Source organism: Elephas maximus, chromosome 4 (assembly GCF_024166365.1).
Source record: "Elephas maximus indicus isolate mEleMax1 chromosome 4, mEleMax1 primary haplotype, whole genome shotgun sequence".
NCBI lineage: Eukaryota > Metazoa > Chordata > Mammalia > Proboscidea > Elephantidae > Elephas > Elephas maximus.
The window spans coordinates 107,847,353-107,861,306 of record NC_064822.1 but is presented as its reverse complement, the minus strand read 5'-3'; the positions used below and the strand labels follow the sequence as shown (position 1 = coordinate 107,861,306).

Genomic DNA, 13,954 nt, shown 5'->3' with positions numbered 1-13,954 from the left:
TGAGGAGGCTGCTTCCTGCCAGCCTCTGCTGTGGGCCTGAAATGTGATATTTGGAGCCAGTGGGGAGGGCAAAACCTCTCTGACCCCTCAAGACCCATCTTGTCACCAATCATGCTATTCACTGCCTCAATTTCATATCTTTAAGGTATTTTACATACTGTTTTACATGACTTCTTATTCTTTCATATGTGTCAGCTTTATCTCCCTCTCAGCCCAGCAAGCCCCCAGCAAGAGGGTGGGAATCTCATAGATTATTGTATATCCCAGCACACTGTTTCCAGCTGTTTTACTTCCCAGATGATGACACACACTTCAACCCCCAACCACAAACTCCAGGCCCCCGTAACAAGCCAATGAGATGGTATCAACAGCATCCCAAGGCACACCAGTATCCCCCAGCCCACCCAGCCTGTGCCCACAGGCTGTTGCTACATGCCAACACTTACCTTGCTGGAATTTCTAGGTACTGTGCCCCTTGGTCCAGACAGAGCCTCTCAGTCTCCACCTGCTAGGAAGGACCAGAGAGCCATTCAGTTTCTCCCCACTTGCCTCTCCCAGAAATTTCCCATTTGGCAGCCCTCCTAAACACAGACCAGGGAGACTTGATGAAGCATCCCAATTCTGGGAACAAATAAGAAGATTAAACTGGTCGGAGGCACATGGCCAAGACACCCCTGGAATTTTTTCTCGTCTAAATCCCTTTGATCACTTTTTGTGGGGGTGCATCCCATCCACACCATTCCTCAGGCTTCAGTCATGCCTTGTGTCTCCCTGCCTTGTTTTCTTTTTCCACCAGTCTCAGACCCCTGATCGCCTCCATGGTCCAGTCTCTGGAATCCATCACCTGCCAAGGGCCTCAGTGGAGCAGAAGGGGGAGGAAACAGGGAAATTGAAGATGTTTGGCTCTCCCAGCTTGGTCTCCAGAGCACATACCATAGCCCTTGAATCTGTCACTCCCAAAAACCTCAAGAAAACACCTCCCAGCCAGACTCAGTAGTACAGAGTTGGAGAGACTCAGGAATGCTTAGAAGAGGGAAAGGAATAAATGAGACAACTTTTACCTTCAAAGGAGACAAACTGTATTAAGTGAGCTTTGTCCACAATTATGTTTAGTGTGCTAGGAGGTAAGCTGGGAAAAGGAGAAACACCCCTATCCCTCAGAATTAAATGAACACCCAGAGCACTAGAAAGCTAAAGCAGTGGAAAAATACACTGAAGTAAGAGCCAAATACAGGAGTTCTAAGGGAATAGGTGAAAAGGGCCAGTCTTTGGGGGTACTAGTCACTTCTTGGGAGTGACTTTTAAGCAGAACAATAAAGGAGGTTAAAAACAAAACAAAACAAAAAACCTTCCTTGGCAGAAAGGAAAAAAGAGTTTTCAAAGTCTGTGGCGTTTTTAGACGTTAAAGGGCTTGGTGACACAAGCTGTCAGGGAGACCATGGTGTCCTAAGCATTAATGTAGACAAGGTCATAGTGAAGGTAGAAGGTTAGAGAAGAAGGAGTGAAGGAGAAGAGAGGTGAAAGACTTATTCATGTCAACTTGTTTCACCAAAGTTGGTGATTAAGACACCTCTAGCTTCAGAAACAATCCTGGTGGAAAAATTAGAGAGTGGGAGGGAGAGATAGAAGTAGATGATCCCACACAAGAGGCGATGGCTGAGGGAAAGAAAGATGGAAATAAAATGAGATGAAAATGTCTAGGAATGGAGGTCCCAGGACAGGTCATGGGAAAGAGGAATGACCCAGGAGGAAAGGAAGCTTGGAGAGAGTTTCCCACTTGGGGAGATCAGTGGGAGAATGCCTCAGCAGCCTCCATTCTGATGGGTCTGTCAGATAAGACACTCTTTCCCTGGCCTTTGTTTGTTAGAGAGTTCTGCATAGGTTTACTCAGCACTGCTCAGGAAACAAGTGTCCCTTCTTCTGGGAGAGAGATTATCATGTACTAAGGAGTACAGAAAACAATGACAATTATTATTTCCACTCCAGGAGCATGCACCACCCCAGCTGGGACACCGGCATGTTGGCAACAAGCTTAGAGAAGCCCTGTGCTCTTCTTGGCCTGTATCAACAAAAGCTATGATTCATTGTTCCCTGTGGAAACTGAGACTCTCAAATGATCTCCAGATGGCAGGGAGGCTCACCTTCTGGCTTGGGCCTCAAGGAGGAAGCAGTTGAGAGAACAGAGAACGGCCACTCCAGCTGCCAACCTGCTGTTCCAGCCAAGCAAAAGTGCCTGCCAAACTCTTGGTTATCTTTGTGCCTCTGAAAGGACAACCATGAGGAAAGACTATGGAATTTGGTTCTGCCTCTCACTAGCGAGGCAGTATTGGTCTGCTTAAGTAACCATTCTGGGACTCAGTTTCCTCATCATCAAAATGGAGAACGAATAGACTTCATTTTCTCTCTCGTTCTCCCATCCCTCAAAATCACAGTAAGAGGCAAGAGGTCAGTAAGCTAAGAGAAGATCTAACAATGTCCCCACTTTACAGGCACATAAATTGAGGCTCGGGGGAGTTTCATGGCTTGCTCAAAGTTCCACAACTAGTAAGCAGCAGGGGTAGAACTCAAACTCAAGTCATGGTAGAGATGGGGAGAAGAGATGCAGAAAAAAGGACAACGAGGAGCCATGTAGACTCCCTACCAGCTTGTAGACTAATAGGGAATAACAGTCACAGTCAACTAGACTAATGGGGAAAAAAGGAAAGAAAAGTATTCTCTACAGGGTACAATCATCAGAGCTCTTTCAATGAAGGAGGAAGGAGTCTGGGATTCCCAGACCTTAGGAGGAAGAGTGACCAGTTTGGGAGACTTCTGGAATGAGGGAGCCTTAAATAGAGCTTGGAGGTAGAGCTTTATTGTATACTCTTTTGTTCATTATTTAATGTACTTCAGTTTTGTCTTCTCAGCAGGTCCATGAGCTTATTATTAAAGAAAAAAATGTGTATTGTGCTTCTTCTGAATCCCCAGAGGCCTTGTCACAGGACTTGGCACACAGCTGGCCCTTCATCGACACTCACTTGATTGTATTGGAAGGAGAGAAGACTCAACAAATATTTACTTAGCATTTGCCTGTACCAGGCATTGCAAAAGTCATTTTCACATGTTAGCTCACTTAATACTCACCATAAACCCCATTCTACAGATGCACAAATAGAGGCTTAGAGGAGTTTCATGACCTTCCCAAGATTCAACAACTAATAAATGATAGGGTTAGGATTCAAACCCAAATCTTTCTTACTCTCACAACTACTCTCGCAGAAGGCAGAAGGCCTGACTTGAAAGTCACATTATACTGAACTAGGGACACCTGCACACACACACTCTAATGCTCCAAAAAGTCGTTTATGAGCTACACAATAGAGATGGAAGAAGCTCTATAGCAAAACAAAAGGACCATCAAAACTGGGTGGATTCCTAAGGAAGATGCGTGTACAGCAGAATTTTCAAGATCTGGAGCTTGGCGGGGGGTGGGGGGGGCGGGAATTGGGCAACAGTGCCTGAGAAAATGCTCAGGAATAGGAAGGAAACAGTGCATAGCAGCCATTTGTATTGACATAAGATGTTTGGACTGGAAAGAGTCGGTCCCAGGCCTAGGAAAGTGGTTTGGAAATGAGGCAGTGTTTGTCCATCATAGGATGCATGATTAGGACATGACTAAAAGCGATTAACATGCTTCTCACTCATCTGCTGATCAAGTTGCAGCTAGAAAGGAGTTTCTATGTGGGGAAGGGATGCCAGGGAGCCAACCAGTGGTTTTGACCCATCTCCAATGGGGCACTGAATGTGAGCTCAGTGCTGGCAGGTGCCTGGGGGATGCCATCAGCAAACCCTCCTCCATTAGTTGTGCCCCACCCTTCCTGGAGAACCATAAAAGCGAAGGGGGCCTAGGGCTCCCCAGAGACTGTGTTTCCTCTATCCCCCTTCACACGCCTCCACCCAGGGCTTCTTCTTGCAGCCTTCCTCATCCGCCATGTCCCGGCAGTCCTCCATCACCTTCCAGGCTGGCAGCCGCAGGGGCTTCAGCACTACCTCGGCCAACACCCCAGCAGCCCAACACTCCCACTTCAGCTCCATCTCAGTGACTCATTCCTCAGGGGGCAATGGAGGGCTGGGGAGGATCAGCAGTGCAAGGGCTGGCTTTGGAAGCCGCAGCCTCTACAACCTTGGGGGGACCAAGCGAACCTCAGTTGGTGGGTGCAGCAGCAGCTTCAGGAGTAGCTTTGGTAGCAGGGCTGGAAGCGAGTTTGGCTTTGCAAGTGGGTCAGCAGTGGATTTGGCTATGGAGGTGGGGTTGGAGGGGGCTTTGGGAGTCCTGGCTTCCCTGTCTCCCCTCTGATGGCATCCAAGTGGTCACTGTCAACCAAAGCCTCCTGAGTCCCCTCTACCTGCAAATTGACCCCACCATCCAGAGGGTGCGGAAAGAGGAGCAGGAGCAGATCAAAACCCTCAATAACAAGTTCGCCTCCTTCATAGACAAGGTAAGTCAAGAACCTCATCTGTTCTACTGGGTCTGGGTTGAATGAACTCTCAGAGGCCCAGGCCCAGGGGGAAGCACAATAATGCTGTAGCCTCCCTGTGAGGAAGTACCACAGTTTATGCAGTCCCATGGGGCTGAATATTTTAAAGTTAGGCCAGCTTGCCCCACAGAACCTTGTAGAAATTTCTCATCGGCCTCTTTTACATCCATATGTTTTCGTTCAGAGTTAACACCTAGGGGAGAATCAAGTTGATTTTCCACAGGGAGGAGAATATCCACTGAACAGACTAACTTAACCAAGAGCAAGTGGTGTCAAGAAACTCAACTCAAGAATATAGGTTCCCCCATAGAGGCTTCTACACCCCAGTACGCTAATTTTATGGAAGCCGTAGGGGACATTGGGGTAGCTGCATAAGCTTTCTCAGTTTTAGCTGGAGTTGTCAATTATATAGCTGCCAAATGTGTGTCATGTGAAAAATATCTTTCTCTTCTCACCCTGAACAATAGAAGTGACTGGCTGTGCCTCCTCAGTGTCTCGAGATTTACTTCTCTTCTTCCCTCCAGGTGAGGTTCCTAGAGCAGCAGAACAAGGTCCTGGAGACTAAGTGGAACCTCCTGCAAGAGCAGGGCTCCAGGACCGTGAGGCAGAACCTGGAGCCCCTTTTTGATGCCTACACTAGTGAGCTCCGACGGCAGCTAGACCGCATCACCACTGAAAGAGGCAGGCTCGAAGCTGAGCTGTGAAACATGCAGGATATCGTAGAAGATTTCAAAGTCCGGTAAGTGGGGGACAGGCTTCTGGCCACACATGGCCATCCTTGGACTCCTTTTTAAGAGGACCAGAGAGGAGCAAAGGAGCAAATACCAATGTCAGCTGAGAGCTTTGGAACTTGCAGTCATTGTCCCATAAGATGAAGACAGCATGGTGTGGGGTCACCAAGGGACCCTCATCTCATGCATTGCTAGTAACAAATAGTCTATCCTTATCCATCTACATGCCTGCAAAAGGACACTGGTATCACCTAGAAAAGCATTACTGCTCACCCTGGAGAGCATATTATTTTACAGTCAGCTTGTTATTTAACACCACTGACCACGAGCCCTATTATTGAGATGGTTTGCATTTCCAGGACACGCATTAGCTGGGGAATGAAGAGAGGTGGCAAGGGAGAAGTGGGCGTATAAACGAGGCAATCTGACCCTCCTAATGAGGCAATTTTGACTGCACATCATTCAGGCTTCCGTAGATGAGGTATCTGATGGAAAGAGATGGTCTTAGCTAACCACTTAGTGGGCGTACCCTTGGTTTCTGAGTTTGAGCTTCATCTAGTCACAAAACACACACTGCTCAACTGCCACCTTGAGGTTCCGTGAAAATATATCAAAATCTTCCAGGAACAGTGTCCTGAACAGACAAAATTTACCCTACAATTTCAGCAGGCACTTGAGGCAGGAAATTTTTTTTTTAAGATTGGGACTATGCATCTATTTAAAAAAGTTCCATGCTCACCTTTTAGTCTTGAGGGAAAAAAAAAAAAAAAAACCTTCGGGCAGAAGAAATTATTCCTATTTTTTCGAGGGAGAAATAGAGGTTAAATGAATCATGCAAAGTCACACACAGGTCAGCAGAAGAGTCGGGAAGAAGGATCCACATTCTTTTTGCTCTTGCTTCACCGTTACAGTCTTCCTCGGCGTGGTTAAAAGTTAAATTGAACACTTGCTCAACAGCACACCTCTCTCCCCTTACAGGTATGAAGATGAAATCAACAAGCGCACAGCTGCTGAGAATGAATTTGTAGCCCTGAAGAAGGTAACTGGAAATGTCTCTCTAAGCAGAAGACTTAAAGTGGAATCTCAGAGTGCACTTGGCCCTACCCTTCGGCCACCCAAGAAAAGCCTCATCAACCTTGAGGATATCTAGAGAGCTCACACCTGCTGAAATGCTCCCTCTGTATTTATGGCCACACTGACCCTGCTTGGGTTTCTGTTAGCCCAGGGAACTCAAGCCCCCGGTACTGAGTATATCACCGAGCCCCAACCCCAAACACTCCAAACAGCATTTGCTAAAAACCAACCTAGAAGGACCAGAGAGGGGTTTTCTCAGCTTCCTTTGGGTGCCCTGCTTGGTGCCAGGGTCTCAGACGAGCCTGTGCTGTCATTCCAGGACGTGGATGGTGCCTACATGAACAAGGTGGAGCTGGAAGCCAGAGTCAACTCTCTGACTGATGAGATCAACTTCTTCCGGATGCTCTATGAGGCAGTAAGCATCTACAAATTTTTTGTTTGTTTGTTTGTTTTTCCTCTTAGGTTTGCAGCCTGGAAAGAAATGGATGCTCCGGAAAGTGTAACCTACTTAGTGCCTCTATATGGCATATGGCCCAAATACTCCAAACTCGGGCTTAGGGGCTAGTGGGGATCAGAGATACTGCTTGAAACCTTGAAACCACATGAAACCCCACCCCACAGCAGGACAACCCCTAGCAAGGAGGACATGCTGATTCGCGAATTCCAGGTCACTGGATAGTATTTTCTAGGACTTCTTGATCTCTCCTTTCCCCTTCCAGAAAAGTTCAAAAAGGTCAGCTTTCCCTCAGTTCACTGGCCAGGTGCTCCTTGCCCTCTGAATATGCCCCGTTCTTGTGCTGCCACTCTGAAAGCAGAGAGCAGGGTCTGTGGGAAGAGACAGAGAAGAAGGAAATGATAAAGTCACATTATGCAGGGGCACAGAGTCCAAAAAATCACTGCAAACCAAACCCACTGCCATCACGTCAGTTCTGACTCATAGCAACCTCATAGGGTTTCCAAGGCTGTGTATCTCTACAGAAGCAGACTGCCACATCTTTCTCACAAGGAGCCGCTGGTGATTTTGAACCACCAAACTTTCAGTTAGCAATCACTTTAACCACTGCACCACCAGGGCTCCTTAAAAAACTCTCAACCCTGAAGATACCTTCTATGCTGGTATATGAAAAACATATGTCATATTCAAATCTACGTAACTTGAATACAGAGAACGCTTAACTTATCCTTCAAGCCAGGGAAACCCACAGATGGGGGCTTTGAAAAGTGATGCTGGGAAAACAGTCCCATCACACAGATTATGGCCCAGAACCTTCCTGGGCATTAGTATGAGACTTCCTGAATGTCAGTGAGTCCCCAGAGAAGAGCTGGAAGAATACCTACCAGGAATATCAAAAAAGGGATTCCTGACCTAGTGGGTAGTCAGCTGGGCAATCTCAGGAGCCCTTCCAGTTCACAAGTTGTATGTCTTGGTGATGCTGAGTTTACTGGCTCTGCAGGAGCTGTCCCAGATGCAGACTCAGGTCAGCGACACATCTGTGGTGCTGTCCATGGACAACAACCGCAGCCTGGATCTGGATAGCATCATTGCTGAGGTCAAAGCGCAGTATGAGGACATCGCCAACCGCAGCCGGGCTGAGGCTGAGTCCTGGTACCAGACCAAGGTGAGTGTGGCAACTGCCATGATAGGTTCCAGGGCTAGTGTTCTCAGTGGCCTCGTATCATCCTTTACCTCTCAGCCACAAGCCTCGGGAAACTCATGAGCGTTTCCATTTATTTAAGTTGGCAGAAACTGTTTTGATGCTATGATACGCATGTGGACACCTAACCATGCATACTCATATGTGGTCAGAGGGACATCCACCATCCCCACATTACTTAGGATCTGGTTGGGGGCTGGATGAGACTTCAGAACAACCAGGGAACAATCGTAAAACAAATCCTAGAGAGCTTATCTGTTCACTACATATTTACTGAGCTCCAACTCCATGCCAAGCAGGGTTACAGGGTTGTGAGTGGATGCACTGCAAACAGAGAACCCAAGCACTAAGACACCATGAAATGAGTGGAAAATCATGGAAGGAAAAAAGATGATATTAATAAAAAAAAATAAAAAAAAAACCTTCCAGGAAGGTGGGCCTTTAGTTCCATTTGGGAGCAGTGAGAATCTAAAGATTGCCAAGGTGGGGGAGGTACTTAAGGCTAAGCAAGCAGCCCTGTGGGGCTGGAAGGCAGGATTAAGCACTTGGCCAAACAAGACAGCCAGTGTAGAGAACGGGAAAAGGGAGGTTGGGGTGACTGTAGAGAGCTACCGATTCAAGAATCAGATGGCCAGAAGGAGGTTTGGCTTTGGAGGGGTATAGACCCAACAATCCAACCAGATGAAATCATCTCTCTGCCAGACCCAGACCCCTTACAGGCAGCTGCTCACCCACAAGCGGCTCCTATCTCTTGCCCTGCTCTGTGCACTGCCTTTGTTCTGGTCAGCAGTGTGGTGGATGGGAAGAAGGGGGTCAGACTTCAGGGCTCCACAGTGCAGAGGCAGCCCCTTGACAGTGAGGGGGGGTGCAATACACTTAACCCCAAGGTGAAGTGGTTTGAATTAATAGTGAACAATTTCTTGTGTTGCTGTGGCTGTTGTTCCCTTAAATTTTGTGTGTCTGGGAACAGAGGAAGCTGTGCTATTCAGCACTTTCAAAACTGGACAGATCTTAGTTCAGGCAGGGGCTCTTCAGCTAGAAAAGGTGTTTTGTGTGCCACTCCAGTCTACTGGAGGAGATAGGTGCATTTATTTCTCCTAAATGATTGTGTCCTGGGTATGTACCATCAGATGGAGAGCTACCTGAGAGTGGGGATTCTTTTGCCAAGTCTCCAAACATGTGCCCTTTATATCCTCTGCACTACCCAACACTATTTCCCTCATCTCTTTCCCCAACTCCCCAGAACTGGCATTTGGAAGTCCACCAAAATTCATGGTCACTGTTGGTCTGAACACATGCCCCACAAGCAGGACCTCCCCAAGGACAGTGACCAAGTTACATCCTCAGTTCTGGAACTCACCATGCTGCTTCCTCCTGGAATCTTCACACAGGCTGTCTCCTCTGTCTGGCATGCCTCCCCCAGTGCCCACTCTCCCCCATCCCCTGCCACTTAGGTAACTCTTTGCCGTTCTCTAGGCTACAACTAGAGCACCTCCCATCTCCAGAAAGACTTCCCTGACCACCACCCCCCACTTCCAAATCTAGGTTAGATTCATTTACTGAACACTCTCCTAGGACCCTGTTCATTTCCTAAGGAGCCACTTGTCTCAGTTTAGAGCTACAAATTTAATAATCTGCTGATTTGATTAACTCCCTATTAACAGTAAGCTTCAGGGGAGCAGGGGCCCAGTTTTGCTCATCGTAGTATGCCCAGAACCTAGTACTTGCCTGGAAAGTAGATGATGTACTTAAGAAACTTCACCTGAGTAAATGAGTGAGGCAATGAGTGAACGATCAGTGAATGAATGGCCAGCTTGTGGCACCTAGGGCCAGAGTGTGCATGTAGGGAGTACTAGTCCAGGCATCTGACACAGTGACTGAGTCTTCTCTGGTTCTATCAGTACGAAGAGCTGCAGGTCACTGCAGGCAGACATGACAATGACCTCCGCAACACCAAACACGAGATCTCCGAGATGAACCGAGTGATCCAGAGGCTGAGATCGACAGCGTCAAGAAGCAGGTAAAAGTTTGGCTGAGCCAGGACCCCCCTGCACACTCATTTCTACCAGGTCATTCACCTATGCTTATAGATCTCCTACCAAAAAGCACCAGACCTCCAGAAGCCGTCAGAGGGAAACCCAAGTAGGGCTCATGGCTTCCCCCATCCTTGCAGTGTGCCAGCCTGCAAACTGCTATTGCCGACGCAGAACAGCGTGGAGAACTGGCCCTCAAAGATGCACTAGCCAAGCTGGTGGACCTTGAGGAGGCCTTGCAGAAGGCCAAGCAGGACATGGCGAGGCTGCTGCAAGAGTACCAGGAGCTGATGAACGTCAAGCTGGCCCTGGATGTGGAGAGTGCCACCTACAGGAAGCTGCTGGAAGGCGAAGAATCCAGGTGAGGGTGATTGCACTAAGTCTAGCTCAAGGCAAGTTGTGCTCACCCCAGATGCCTGGGCATTCCCGGGCACTAAGGCTGCTGCAGCCCCCTCTCACCTGGAAAAGGGAGCAAAAATCCAAGGTGGAATTGGGCTATGACAATATGACAAAGATTACTTCCAGGTGAGGAAATCATTAGCAGATTCCTGTATTTGAGATACAACTACTTTAGCACCCCATAGAAATCTAGGGTCTGATCATGTCTAAGTAACCAAATCTATCAAAGGAGAAAGTTGGTTATGAGGCAGGTCTGGATATGTGGTCTAAAAGGCTCCATATTGAAAATAAACTACCCTCATTTGGGGCTTACAGATCTACTTGTAACTAGCTATCTGACCTTGGGGAAGCCAGTATCCCCTCTCTGGACTTCAATCCCTTCAATGACAGAATGAGGCGGCCAGATTATATGATCCTCAAAGCTCAGTATGAGCTTTGTGCTCTGCCAATTATCAGCTGTGTAACCACCGGCAAAGTACTTAGCTTCTCCATGGCTGTGTCGTCACCTATAAAATGGGGATAGTAATAGTTTAAATAAGTGATATATGCTGAAGCTCTTAGAGTAATGCGTGGCATAGAACAAGTGCTCAGTAAATGTTAGCTGTCATTCAGTTTAGAGATCAAAGATGTAGACGTGGAATCAAATGAACCTGGCTTCAAATCCAGCTTTGTCACTGTAAGCAAGTTAGTTAACCTCTCTGAGTTTCAACTTCTCCATCCGTAAAATAGTACCTATCTAATGGGGTTGTTGAAAGAATTAAAAGACATAATGTAAGTAACAGGTACTCAATAAATGTTAGCTCTCTTGAATGTTCTAAGTATGTGTTTATGAATGGACTCCAGTTAAGTCCCTGAGATACTTAAGGAAAATTACTCAAGCTGCCAAGATAATAATAGACTGATAATTCTATTATTATTTTTATGACTCAGGCTCCTCTCCACACCTATAATAACCTCAGCACTGGCCCAGCGCCTGACAATAGCCCATTGTTGAAAAAGGAATCTTCCTGTTCTATGACAAGCCCTAACTTTCCAACCAACGCCCGTGTATGATTAGCTGTAATTTCCTGAAGATGGCTAACTAGTTTAAACCAAAAATGCAGTGCTGAGACTACAGGTTTTACTTCTCTGTGTCTCAAAAGCATATTACTTTCTTAATTAGATTATTATGTTTCATACTACTAGTATTTAAATAACTTCAACCTGTACTACTTCTGTAATCAAAATAATAGTTTTTTTTTTTTTCTAATGCATTTAGAACAATTACAAAAATGCCATTTCAAATTCCCCTAGCTGCTGATCACGGTAGTAACCTTCCTTTCCCCTTCCTCCAATCAGGCTGAGTGGAGAAGGCGTTTCTCCAGTTAACATCTGTGAGTATGAAATCCTTCCTGGGTCATTTGGAGTACATGTGGTTGGGGGACGGAGAGTTGACGGGCACGAAGGAGGGTGGGCAGCATGAGGCGTTAGAGGGGATCCCATGGATAGGGTTCATTTTGTGAAGGTTTGAGGTTTTGAGTCCGTTAAAAAGGGAGCTATATTAGCGGAGCTTCTTTCATGTCACTGGCAATGGGAGGTTTGCAGTAATCGCGACCCACAGGCCACGCCTCCCACCTCCCAGGATTCCACGCCTTTCTTTCTGGGGTTGTGAGTCCAGCTCAGAGTAAACAGGATTTATGGAAGCCTCTTTAGGCTTTGGAGGGAGCCTTCAGACTGGGCACAGTGCATGGCCAAGTAGGCAGCTGCTCCCCAGAGCAGGGTGTGGGGAGAAGCCCCACTGCTTGACTTAACTCTGCAGAGTGTAACTGCACAAAGTCGCCAAGGGTTTTCAAGGCAGTGAGAGCACCATAAAATCAAGCAGTTGGTCAGTTACTCCAAAAGAGAAGGGGCCTTGCACAGGGTTAACAAGTTGGTACAGGCTGGTGCCAATAAGACCAGAGCTATCACAGAACTCAGTGCTTGTCATGAGACCAACAGAAATCACTTTTACAACCAACACTTTACATATGAGTTGGGTTTTCTTGATGGAGGATTCATAAAAGCAACTGATCAGCCAATGATCCTGGAAGGCAGAACCGTCTGAATCACCAGGTGTTCTCCTTCCCTGGTGTCCTTGTCTAGTGGCTCCAGAGACCCTCAAAGCTAATTTTGGGACTGGACTCTGAGGCTTCCTTTCTATTAAAAGCATCTAAGAGTCCATTTTTTACTTCAATTTTCCTTCTGCTAAGCACAAAGTAAGGTACTAGAATGTTTAAGGAGATGAATGGTTGTTAAGTTAGGAAAAGAACAGATTAAGAGGGACAAAAAAGGGTTGACTGGCCAATGAGTTCATCTATCAGTTGGCCTATCAAAAATATCCAGGGATTCAAAGTGTCAGTGGAGGCTGGGGGTTACCAAGGGCACAGCACAGTTTCCCACCTAGAAGCCCCAGAATAAAGGGAGACACCAGAGCCAGGCCCAGAGAGGGACATAGAAATGGATGAAGCAACAGGGGAGAGTGAGACAGGGTCAAAGGGGAAGGCAGGTGGACTGGAATGGCTTCCAGGAGGAGCGAAGGCTCCAGCAAGATCTGGAAGGAGAATAGAGGCACTGAGTACCCGAAGCCATTCCGGACTGGGAAAATGTCCAGGCTGAAGCATGTAATACAGTGATCTCACTAAGCAGGAGGGGATAATTGTAAGGAGACACACAACTACCTGACGAGACAACCCCCCATTCCAAGGACTTCAGGACACAAAGACCCTGACACCCCCTGGTGTCTTCTCTCCTGCCTTTGATTCTGACATGTCTCCTCTCTTCTGGCAGCTGTGGTCACCAACACTGTTTCCAGAGGCTATGGCAGTGGCAGTGGCAGTGGTATTGGAGGTGGAAGCTTGGGCCTCAGTGCGGGCAGCAGCTACTCCTTCACCACCAGTGGCGGGCACAGCGTGGGTGCAGGGCTCGGGGGCTCTGCCTTCAGTGCCAGCAGCAGCCGGGGCCTCGGGGGCAGTGGCCCAAGCGTCAAGTTTGTCTCCACCACACCCTCCAGCCGGAAAAACTACAAGCACTAAGTGTAACCACTCCGTTGCCTTACTGTGCTCTAGACATCTGGGTCCTTCTCCTTCTTCTTTTCTCCATAGACCCCTCTATGCTGTCCTGGCTAAACATCATTCCTTGTCCTCTGCACCCTGACAGTCTACAGACCGCTCATGGTCCCCATCTTTGTTCTAGACATGCAAAGCCAAAGCCCACTCCCTTTCAAGATTCACATCAGCTTATCTTGCAGAGACCCAGGCAGTCTTGCAACACCCCCTTCAGCTCTACCCAGATGTGGAGATGGTGGAGACTCTGTCTCTGAGACCATCTCAATGCTACATTGTCAGCCAGCCTGTCTAACGGTGCTTATAGGTTGCCTTCTGGAGGGGGGGTGCTTCGTCTCCCCCTCCCCCGGAATGTGTCTATTAAAACGCATGTGTGTTGTGTTTGGTCTCCAGCCCTCTTTTTGGAATGGTGTGGGACACTGAGTGATTCTTCTCCTGCTAGCCTCCTCCCAGAACCAGGAGTCA

The 13,954-nt window shown here is 47.6% G+C and overlaps 1 protein-coding gene across 1 annotated transcript; it reads left to right on the top strand.

Annotated features, from left to right (window-relative positions):
- The first annotated feature begins 3,970 nt into the window (after positions 1 to 3,970).
- LOC126075449 (keratin, type II cytoskeletal 75-like) lies at positions 3,971 to 13,595 on the top strand. The gene is given in 12 exon segments (XM_049883203.1): positions 3,971 to 4,258; positions 4,261 to 4,324; positions 4,327 to 4,478; positions 5,042 to 5,256; positions 6,227 to 6,287; positions 6,642 to 6,737; positions 7,777 to 7,941; positions 9,879 to 9,969; positions 9,972 to 9,997; positions 10,151 to 10,371; positions 11,748 to 11,782; positions 13,215 to 13,595. Coding segments are annotated over 12 exon segments (1,659 nt in total). The 3' UTR covers positions 13,460 to 13,595.
- Positions 13,596 to 13,954: the final 359 nt, after the last annotated feature.